General features: G+C 41.0%; 1 protein-coding gene across 1 annotated transcript in view; it reads left to right on the forward strand.

Moving 5' to 3' along the window:
• uvrag (UV radiation resistance associated gene) overlaps positions 1-12,074 on the forward strand; it is a 95,865-nt gene that overhangs the window by 4,809 nt on the left and 78,982 nt on the right. Inside the window, exons 3-6 of the mRNA XM_046040146.1 lie at positions 3,903-3,937; positions 5,238-5,399; positions 7,392-7,466; positions 7,591-7,676. Of these exons, the coding sequence (XP_045896102.1) occupies positions 3,903-3,937; positions 5,238-5,399; positions 7,392-7,466; positions 7,591-7,676 (358 nt within the window). The remainder of the gene's footprint in view (positions 1-3,902; positions 3,938-5,237; positions 5,400-7,391; positions 7,467-7,590; positions 7,677-12,074) is intronic.

Here is a 12,074-nt window from a genome sequence, read left to right on the forward strand (position 1 = left end):
AAACGTCGGCAGATGACAGTTTAACAACTTTTGGACGACTGTAACATCGGTCCATCAAAGTTTCACAGACGCTAGATATCGATTGTATTGAGAAACAGGATATCCACATTGTATATCTTTATTAGGCCAATAATCATATGAATATTGTGCAGTTTTAAAAACAAACATCTGATCTGCACACAACCTCCAGTGAGTCCGGTATGCAGCAGGGCTTTCTTGGACTAAGCTACAAACCTACATCAAAGCACTTCAGTCCAGATCAGGACTCCATATCTAAACTAGAATCTACTAATCCTAACAGTATGCTGCTCCACATTCCCAGCAAGGTGTGGACTAAGTTTAACTTTAGTCAACTGTGAAACTGTTGAGTGCAGCCTATCTCAAATACATGCAGTTGAAATCTCTTGAACAAGCCGCAACATGTTTTCATCAAGTTGCCCTGCTGGGTGTTGCATACTGTTGGGGTTGTTAATGTGGGTATCACTTACACAGCATAGAGTTCAGCTTTCCAACGTCTCATTGGCCTGCGTTGCTTAGCGTGACCTAATCCATATAAGCAGCGTACATGATGGGCAGAGCATGATAATTTAAGTTGGGCGTTCAATTTGTTCTTACTCCAGGAGATCTAACTATTTGTTCCTTAATGATTTTATGTAACTAAGTATGGCAGGGCCTGTACAACATAAGTGCTTGTCCACAGACTTGTGTAATTTCTCTCACTGTCAGAAGGGGGAGACACAAGTTCCCCACTGCAGGTTTAATTGATTGAAATTGATTGAATTTGATTGTGTATTTTCCAGATATTCTCTAACTTGTATTAAAACAAATTATCCCAGCAACATTGCTCTGCTGGCCTACTGGTTCACAGTACCAAAAGATATATAGATTTGCTAAAAGCTTGCCAAATAATAACGCAATAACTAGGGATGCACTGATCCGATACCGAAATTGGTTATCGACGTAATATGGATTCAAATAGCTGGATTGGGTATCTGTGACAAGGGGGGCCAATCTATGGGGCTAATTTATTCAATTTAATTACGTGTGTACTATGGGTAGACCGCAACAGTGCGCTAGGAGAGATAACATAGCATGGAGGGAGCTAAAAACAAGGGGTCAGCAGTTTGGAGGGATTTCACGCTTGCCACGCCAAGAAGGCTACTTGCAATATATGCCAAGCCAATGTTTCCAAGGGATGGCAGAAGCACTGCAAAATATAACATAAAATAGATTATTAATATTACACTGGTATCGGATCAGTACTCATTGGCATTGGCCAATACCCAAAACCCAGGTATTGGTATCTGTATCGGGACTGAAAAGTCTGGATCACTGTATCCCTAGTAAAAATGTACTAAGGCTTTTTCTAGCTGTTACAGAGGCTTGACTGTGTACATAATTCAAGAGTATGGATGGTTATATAGTAATATCATACACTCAGTAGCCAGTTTTATTAGTTACAGCTCGCTGAAACAATGATATATCAATGAGGGTAGACTAAATATTAGAAATGCCAACAAGAGTACCACAAACTGCAGCCTGCAATCTCCTTTCTAAAACAGTTTGAACAGTGAGGATTTATTAATATTTTTAAGATTTATTTATTTTTAGTTTTCTGAGTGGATGCAAATGCTGTGTCAGGGTGTAGCTTCATATCAGGTCTACTCAAATAAAACAAGGGAATCCCCTAGCTGCAAAGTACAGCTCTGTTTCACTAACTGTTTGAAGCCAGAGCTTTGATTTAGTTTGTCCTGACCATTTTCTAAGGAACTGGGATGCCATGCTCAAATTACAGATGTTCAGCGGAAGGCTTGTGACCAGCTAATAAGCTTTGTCATACTAATCTCTTTCTCACAAACCACCATCTGGCTATTTTGATCACATCATGACATGTGGTAAACTAATAGGTAGTGGACCTAACTTAGATTTTTGTCAGAACGTGTAGTTTATAAAAAGGCCTGTGATATTAGTGTAGTTTTATATTGGAGAGCGTAACAGAGCACAGTAATTTCATACTGCACACGTGTACTCACAACCATTTCTCTCTGCCTGTGGTCCACATTAGCACATTCAGAAATGTGCTCTTGTGACATTTTTAAGGGGGGTTAAAAGTCCCTCGCAGAACAATCAGTGTTTTTGTTCTTGCAGCCCTTAATCTTATAGGGAATCCCATGACTTAGATTTATTCCGAACATAGTGGCAGGAGAAAGGCCCGGCCCGCTGGTCAAGGGAGAAGTTGTGATTGTGGTGACATGTTTGCCTGAAGCGGAGTCTTGTGTTTCCACAGTCACGCGCTGGCACACACACACACACGCACACACACCTGCTTTCCACTCACAGTTTATTTTATATAAAGATATTAGATTTTTACTAAAGTAGGCAAACCAATCTGCAAAGAACTTATTAATTAACAAACCCTGTAGATGCAAACTGTTGGTGGTTTGGTTTAGAGATTCACTTTAAACCTTTACTTGCTTAATTGTTGAAGATGAACTGATATGTGGACCTTTTGTTTTTGTGCAGAAAGTTACATGTTTAGAAATGATGGCTTTTCCATAGCTGGCTCATTTTGATCTGTAAATTCTGCGATCATGTCATCATAATCAATCATTTTAGAGCTAAAAACGTTGGCACATTTCTCATGTGACTGTCACGTGTTTGGTAACTCAGTCATGCCTGACAGTCATGGCTGAGTTCACTGGCTACTCAGTTGTAAGATGTCATGCCTCCATTATTTGACTAACATCTATCAGCCTGTCACAACTGGTCTTGCCCTCCATGCATGTTAAATAACTGCTATTTTAGGCTGTTTATATATAAGATACACAATGTGATACTTCACTGATATCTAGAGGCATCTCTTTTTTACTTCTCCTGGGACCCAGTTAGGACTCGGTGCCTTCAGAACAGCCTAGATAGTATTTGCCAGTGAACATCACCTGATTGGAATGAACCTGAATACATGTCTGTTACGTGCTTTTCATCCATCCTCGCTCTCTCTTCATCTCTTTTTAATCTTACCCCTGCCAAACAGAGACGATTGCGTCATCTCCGGAGCATCGCAGCCAGAAACATCGTCAACAAGAATGGCTCCCCACTGCTGGACACTTACTTCACCCTCCACCTCTGTATAGGAGACCGCATATCTAGAGGTCAGTGTTAGCAGCCCTCCCACACACACCTTCCTCTGTGTGAGGACTGACAGTGGATAACATTGCTTGTTCTGTTCTCTACAATCTCACATGTAAGACATGTAAACCTTTTATTAGATTATATTTCTTTGCGCCATGTTTTCCCAAACAAAGTATTTTCCACCTCATTTGAACAACTGTAGCTGCTACATGGTCAAAATAGCTAAGGCAATCATGTCAAATATGAAAATTCAAATTGCTTTAATTGTCATTATATGGTTTGTGATGGTTAAGTAATTCAGTGAGCATCTCAAGCCAATGTGTGATTGGAGGACAGGACAGTCCACCCTAAAATAGATTATATTAGTTATATAGTGCAATGATTTTGGACACAAGATTTAACATCTACAAACACAAAATCTGTCTCCCCGAGCTTATAATGTTGTCAGTTTACACTTTATGGAGCCGCAGCATGGACATTGAACCAGTGGCCAAATCTCTGGGCTCCGTGGGAGTGTTGATTTAAAGATTATCCATTCAGGTCTTTTTTAAATGTATGGCTCCCAGCTCTGAAACAGAACGCATAATCCAATGTAGTCACAGTGGTCTCCTCGCTGTGTGGAGAGCAGTGTCAAGAGTTTATCTGCTCTTCAGCAGAAAGTGGTTTGAATTCCCAAATTAAAAGCCGAGCTGAGAGTTGATTTAATCCAGTGTGCAGTGCATGAGTGTTTTCTACCTTCTTTTAATCAGCATTCTTTGATGTCTTTATAGATTTTTACAAGAGTGAAGTCATACGAGACTCACTGGTGAGTATACTTACCTAAACCTTCAAACTCTTAATGTCTGCCTCTTGGGATAGGGTCTGGATGTTGTCATTACCTGTAGCCTGCCGTTGCAGTGTGTCAGTAATGTACACTGGTCATTATGTGCTGTGCCATGATGAAGGAAGACAAGCTTCCTGTATTTTATAGATGCCGTGGCTGACATTTATACCTGCTGCCTATTTGCCCGCCACAGTTTAGCCACCTCTGGATTTGTTTATTTCACTTTAACTTTACTTAAACTGGTTTCAAACTTCAAAGTTACTGCGAAGTGCTTTGAAAACATGCTTTGCTGGATAAAATGCCAGACTTGCATCAACATGAATTGAATATGTGCTGTTCCCTTATGCAGCATTCTCTCTCGGCCTGTAAGCGTCAGTCAGTTGTGTAAATGACCCAGCTGTATATTACTACGTGATTCTTCGGCCGTTCCGACTCTTATTTGCCCAGATGCAGGTCTGCAGGAAGCTATAGCAAGCCATTACTGTCAGGCTTGCTGCCGAGTCATGAGCTGACCTAAGCTGCCTTCCAGGCATCCTGTTCTGTACCCTTGGCAGACAAACTGAATAATGCACTGCAGGAGTCATGACTCCTGTCATCTCTCAGCCCAACTTCCTCCTGTTGAATTTATCATCCTTGCTGACATTCGTTCTCTAGTATTCTGTCTCCTTCCTGTCATGATTTGTCATGGGAAACGTTTCCTGTTGGTGTTCCTGTTTTCATTCTAACTGCTTAGCCCCTTTGCTTCCGCTACTAACTTCCACTAGCCTACCCTATGGACTGTACTTCTGCTTTTGACATTCTTCTCCTGCCTATCCTTGAAAATGACCCTAAAAGCAAGAGTTTTCTCTCTGATGGAGGGAAATGGTACATAATTGAATGATGTAAATGGCTGCAGTGCTTTTTAGATCCAGTACTCAGTGCTGTCAGTCCAGAAGTTCAAGGACAGAGACCAAACTGTAGGAGGGATCAGACTTTGTCAGGTTAATGTAGAACAGGATGATTCAATTACTTTACATTGGATAGGGATCACATTATAACTTTGAATTTAAAAGGGGTACCACACACTTTTATTAAAATTTTTTTTTTTTTATCAATACTTTTTAGTATGCATATAAAAACAAAACACTCACGCTTGTATTGTCTCTGACATAAGTAGCTTCAATTAAACCTGTTATTGTTAGTTACAGTAGCTGTTATGTTTGGTATTATTGTACTCTTACCATACTCATTATCCTCTACAAGTGACTGCTAAACCTTGTGTGTGTGTGTGTGTGTTTATCAGAATCCAACTTGGCGGAGCCTAGACTTTGGCATGCTGCCAGACCTTCTGGACACCTCAGTGTCTTGCTTTGTGGTGAGGATCTGGGGAGGACAGGAGGAACAGTACCAGCTCCTCATAGAATGGAAGGTCAATCTGGATGGCCTCAGATACACAGGACAGCAGGTCAGTCAACACACACATGAAAATGATAATAGCTATCTTTATTTGTATAATATCCAATTTTGTCACAAGGATCCCTGTCTGGTAGGAGATGTGTACAGGCCACATGGGGAGATATAAGTGGTGAGCGCAAAAACCTATGAATGCTGTTGTCATTTGTACACACAGTCTACATGACGTGTAAAACTGAAGTAATAGTTTTGATATCTGAAAATCCATCTATCAATTTGCAACACTTGACACAAAATGGTAAATTCTTAATTTTGACCTCAAAATGAAAACACATCTGTCAAATTATGTAGGTAAATTAGAGCATCACAACATTGCATATGTTTATCACTGAGTCGTTGGTTGCATTTTAGAATAAAATGGTCTTAATCTTTACACTGCAGAAATTCCTAAATTCTTAGAATGTGAAATGCACACAGCCGGTATTCAGAAACTGTCTTTTAAATGAGCTGAAGGACTTCCGTAAGGTTGTGATGTAACAACTAAACAGTAACCACCCCCAGCCACGCCCCCAGCATGGCCCACCTGGACCCTTTTTTTTTATTAACAACACAACAACAGTAACCACCCTCACTGGTGTCGATCGCTGATTTAAAATCGTGTAGTGTCGTTCACACTACACGATTTTAAGCCTGATTTGTCGGTCGGTGAGCTCGGTGACCGTCGGGCTGTGATCAGGGGTAAATCAGCGATCGATCGGTGGTCGCCAGTCGTTATGTGTGAACTACTCAAGGACGCGTCAAAACGGCTCCCCGACACATTTCTGCCACATCGCCGACGTCTGCCAGATATCTAGCATGCCAAATATCTGGAAGAGTCGGCGACTCGACATTCACATCCAGCCAACGAGAGCAGGCAGCTACTTTTTCACCGCAAAACACTTTTTACTCACTCTAGCTCTCTGTAGCTCAGACGATCCCTGCTAAGTGCGTGTGCTAATCCATTCTTTCACCCATGTTCTTTGTCTTTATAATTGCTATCTTTATTATAACAAACAACAGCTGTTTACTGTGTAGGTTTGCGTCATTTCCCGTTTCACATTTCACGTGTGTTGACAAAATTTGGTTTGGAGACCAGACTTTAGCTGACTCTGCTCAGACTGGACTGCCGCCATCTGTCAATCAGGAAAAACTGTAAATCACCCAAAGTTAAAGCAGAGCAGTCAGAGAACATCAGAGGGAAGTCTAGAAAATCTTTTCTCCACAAAACATGATCCAGTTTCGCCAAAATCAGTGAAGAAAGTTGTGTTGTTTTTGTATAGTAATCACTGAGCCCTGGCCCTGAAAATACTCCACTCAAGCAGCATCTATTGTTGCACTGCTCAGAAGCACTTGGTGCTGCCCTTTGGTAGGTTTCAGCAAGTTGGCCAGTCAGAAGAAAGTGGACGTTTTTAAGGAGGGGGTTTTAACGAGACAGGAGCTAATATTGCTTGTTTAAGACGGGATGAACTGAGGGGCTGCATGAAGGGCATTTTAAAAGAATTTAAAATACAATACATATAACATTGTCAACAACAATTGCCAACACTGTGACAGAAACTCAAACTCACAGGAATCAAAAGGCAAGAAATTATATTTGTTCTTCCATTTCTCCCCCCATATATTTCAAATATATGTCAGTGGTGGTAATGTAACAAGCAAATGTGCTGCAGTGCTGCTCACCAGGGTAATGATGTTAAAATGAGAAGAAAAGTTTGCAGACACATGTTTCAGTGATTCAGTGATCGGTACACTTGCTGTAATTAGCAGCAATAAGCTAAAATTGCAACTTGTGCTAAAATGAGGTGTCTGTATTGTGATGGCTGAACATCATTATGAGAAATGAGCCAAAGCCATCATGATATAACTCGGTGTTACTGGCATTCTTTCAGAGTGAGACTATTTTTAAAGCTCGTAAAAAGATACAGCACATCCAGATGTCCGCTGTCCTTTGTTCTCTCTGTCTCCGTCCCTACAATGAGCCTCTACTGCCTTACTTCGTCCACAGATTCGATCCAGGAATCCAAATGAGATCATATTTGGATTGAATGATGGCTACTATGCAGCTGACTTTGATCACAAGGTACAGCCTTTTGTCCATTTTTCTGAGCTTCTGCATCATAATGGAATACCCAGTCCTAATCCCATTAGCTTTATTTTTCGCTGTTTGGCTTCGGGACTGAAACACTGACATGTGGCTGTTGCAGGATCAGTCGGAGCGGAAGAAGAACAGTCAGCTTCAGGTCGACCAGAGTTCAGTCAGGAACTCCTACAGTGTTTTCTCTTTGCTCAGGTAAGATTCATGCCATGTAGCTGCATTACATCAACATATTAGAACTGAACGTTAATCCAATGTATTGCATTTCTCTCATGTGCAGCGGACTTCGACTACTTACAAAGAATGATTTACACTATATTTGATTTCTTTTAACCCAACTATTCTTTCTTCAAATAGATTTTTTATTTACTTTTTTTGCGCAGTTGGTCATGTGATTAAACTTTTAGCCATTATTTGTATTCCAGCAGATGGTGCCACAGGAAAGCCCACATTTTTTCAGCCATTATCAAATAGGCTCTGCTGGTCTTTAACTTTATATAAAGCCACAAAGCCTGTACTCTCCACCGCATGTCTTTGACATAATGGGACAAATATATGGAACATTTTAAGCAATCTATCCCAATGAAGTGACCTTTTACTATGCCAGGTCAGATTTGGGATTTTGATTAGAATCAAAGTACTGATGATTGGGGGGAAAAAAAAGGTTGCAATACAAATTTACACCACAAGACGGAGACAGAGGTTTGCTGAGTAAGTGGCTTGCTAGAAGAGGAACTCTGGTACAAGTAATTAAGGACTTGAGACAACACATGGCAGTTGTGGCATCTGTTGACAAACATAGGCGTGTTGTCCTATATTTATATTTAAATGTGGTCGGATGTAAACGCAGCTTTCAGCATCACCAAGGCTTCCCCCGAGGGAAACCCTCTGTTAACCAACGCCTGATCACATAAAAACATAATGACACCTGGTTTTAACTAAATACATGAATATCTGGAAGGTTCAAGTTGGACACGTCCAAAATAAGATAAGGATCCTGTTATTATGAGCATTATGAAGGCTTCCACTGGCGTTTTCCTACCATACGAATTAAATAGGGGGACATAAATGTGTCACAGACATTTTGCAGTGTCAAGAAAAAGGAGCCGGGTGAACTTAGTGGTCATGGTTTATGTTTATATGAGAGGATACCATTGCCTCCCCAGCAGCTTACAGGAGGGGGAAAAAAGCCCAGTTTGTATCATAACTTTTATGACCTTTGCCTTTGCTTCTTCTATTATTGCAGCTTTCTTTCTTATCCTCTTCTTCTATCCACACCCTGTGGGACTCTGTGGAGTTTAACACGGTTACATTGATCGCCCTCTTCCCACACACTGCCCTGCCTGCAGCGCCTCACTACTGTCAGAGTTTTTCCTTGGCTCAGTGGACTCATATGAACATGGTTTATGATTATGTACTGTAGAATGATTAATCAGATACTGTACACTCCAACAGGGATTTTCCTCCCACCCCCCTGGTACATAACCATATATACCACTTAGTTTCTGACTTGCAGAGCTCTGCCTTTTTTAAAGTGCTTTAAAGGGGTCATATTATATTTGGCTTTTCCCCTCTCCTTTATTGAGTTATATACCTTTTGTGTGCATGTAATAGGTTTGCAAAGTGAAAAACCACAAAGTCCAGCCCAGAGGGAGTTCCCATCTCCCACAGAAAACTCTGCTCTGAAAACAGCTCATTTGTAGTCCAGCCCTTTCCTTTTGTTCTCTGTGAGGTCACAGCAAAATGCGCGTCATAATGCTCGCCTTGCAGCTGGTCCGATACAACCGCCTGCTGCCTCTCCTCTCCCTTCCAAACACCAGCTACCCTCCAGGCAGTCAGTGGACATAAAGTTGTTACTGTGATGTAGAGACAGCGCTCAGTTAAAACTTTATGGGTGAAAGATACTTTTGTTACAGATTAATAACTCACCACTGTGAAACTCTTGCTCCAGTCCACGTTGCTAAGCTGGTAAGGGGAACATATACAGCTCAACCGAAGCTGTGTTTACCGGCTTCTCACGACCCGCCCTACTCTGCCTCTGATTGGCTAGTAGTCCTTAACTAGGAACTGCGCATGTGCAATTCCCAGCAAAGATCTTGTAAGATGTATCACTCCATAGCTAAAATGAAGCCTTCAACACAAGGTGAAAAGAGGACCTGTGGAAATGTGCAATATGACAAAATATGGTGTTTTTTGAAAATGAAATCATGTAAACCTGTTCTGGTACATCCCCTTCAGGTGGAGTGCTGCTTGTGGGATTGTGCTTTGGGTTGAAATCTCCAATTTTATTATTGGCTCATCTACGTAGTTGCATGCACTATATAAATTTTATTTAGCAGTCATGTTTACATGCTGCTGGCGCTGACATTTTAATCATGTAAGAGCAGCAACGTATGCCCACAGGGGACACCCACAGTGTCATTCTCACCCAACTTTCTCCCACTCTGCCTTGGCCCAGAGCAAACTTTTTAAGTCTTCTTAAGTGCAGTGCTTTAACGGAAAAGGATGAGAGCTGCTTTGCTAAGAACCCACTGGTCTTGATTAATGATAATTTGTCAGCAGATTCACAGTCTGCTTTTAAGCCTAGCTACGGTTGACAACATGGTGATGTGGGCTAGAAAACACTACAGCTCTCAGATGGAGAGATGAAGAGGGAGAGTACAGATCATCAATCAGCAACGTCTTGTCTCTTTAGAAGAGTCTTCCATGTTAAGAAAGAGACTGAGTCACATTCTACATTGAGCTGGGCAGAAAGAAAGCCAAGGAGACAGTGATGAAGATGAACCAGCTGTTCAACAAAGTTGTTTTTTCCTTTTGTAGATACTGCACTATTAATACATTTTTAGATGTTCCTCAACCTCCTAAGTACACTCCTCTTCTTAACAGTAAAGGTTTGATGTGCGAGCAGAGGAAGGGAAGCCTGATTGGACTGATGGTAGAACTGACTTGTGTCATCACATGACTATTTGACATGGAGAGGCAAAAAGAGTGACAAAGTGGTTTACTGTTCCAGTTAATAATGGTTAGAGGCCATCTTTTATGGCCTATGTCACATTGAAGTAGTGGATAAGAGGAAGTACTTGAGTGGCCTTGCAGTTCTTACTCACAGCTTTCTGAAAGCAAAGAGTTATGCACTTGCTTTTAGATGTTAGATAGTATTTATAATGACGACAAAACCAATTTAGGTGCTGAATGTTGATGGTTCACGTATATTGTAACAGTGGTGCATGTGACACGTGGTAAACATCATTCGTGGGGCACAACTTTCACAGTTCGGTGCTGTGACAGATTAAACTTGTCTCAAACGCCTAGTGCCTAAAGGGGAAACTTTTTGTTTTTTTTCTCCCCATGATCAGAGCCATATGTTGCCTATGTTTCCTGAGTTGATTTTCTATGCTGCTATGTGGACTATGTATGTAAGTACAGTATGTGTCAACAGAAGCAGTGCATAGTGATAGTGAAACTCTGTGGGGAGTCTCTCATGTCTCAAAAGCTGTTGAGGTGATAATGCAGGCAGCCCATGAGGTCTGCTCACATGCTGGTTGGACGCTGTGGCCACTGTTCTTATGTAGTTCTGTATAATGTGCAGTGTGTGCTTGTTTTGTGTACTGAATGTTGTCTGTGAAAACAAATTTCCTCCATCGAGGACAATAAAAAAAAAACATTCGAATTTGAGTTCTCATCAACGGGACGTTGTTGTGGTCCAGCTGGATTTGGAATCTGTGGCTGTGGGACCACAACTACGTCCCATGTCTCAACCAGAAGGAACCAGACTGCGCAAACAAACAGACCGCCTGAGCTTTAAATCAATGTGGAGATCTGAATGTGGATGCTTGTGTTTTGATTTCACACCTCTGGAGTGGACTTGCACAGAATTACAGCAAACCCTATATACAAAATTTAAGAAGAGGTTTAAGGTTATTTTTTCAATTTAGTCAGTGGGCCTGCAACACTCATATTTTTTTCAGCCTGAGATTCAAGGAAATTGTATATTGCTGGTGAGGGATTAAGCAAATAATTGAGCCGTCTTTGAAGAATTTATTAATAAAAGAGAATAAACAGAGAAGTACTATAACACATACAGCTGGTCCAGAGATCTGCTTCCTAGGGCAGCTTTGGGCGTCTGGCCCCGAGCAAAGGGATGCATAATCATTTACACAGTGTAGGTTTCTATGTTTTGGGGAACAGAGATCCTCTCCCGGCCTGGAATGAAAATTCAATGAAAGGAGAGGAACAACAAGAGAGGGAAAACAATCTCACGGCTCTGACCAAAACCCTACAGACTAATAAAGAGTAAACGGTAATAAGAAAAGCTTAATGTTGAGAGAAAAGGTAAAGGTATAAAAAAAATATATATATATATATATATATATATATATATATATATATATATATATATATATATATATATATATATATATACACACACACAGCTTGTCTGCCTTCCATTCTCACTACCTCTCCAATCCTTTTCTGCTTTTTTATTTTTCTCCTACTGTCTCTAGAGCTTCTGAGGTGCATGGAGGTGCTTGCTATCTGCTGTCTATATCCCAATTTGAAACTAACACTGTTTTGTGGCTAGGCCTTTCCATT

The sequence above is a fragment of the Micropterus dolomieu genome, linkage group LG23, assembly GCF_021292245.1.
Source record: "Micropterus dolomieu isolate WLL.071019.BEF.003 ecotype Adirondacks linkage group LG23, ASM2129224v1, whole genome shotgun sequence".
In the NCBI taxonomy this organism is placed as follows: domain Eukaryota; kingdom Metazoa; phylum Chordata; class Actinopteri; order Centrarchiformes; family Centrarchidae; genus Micropterus; species Micropterus dolomieu.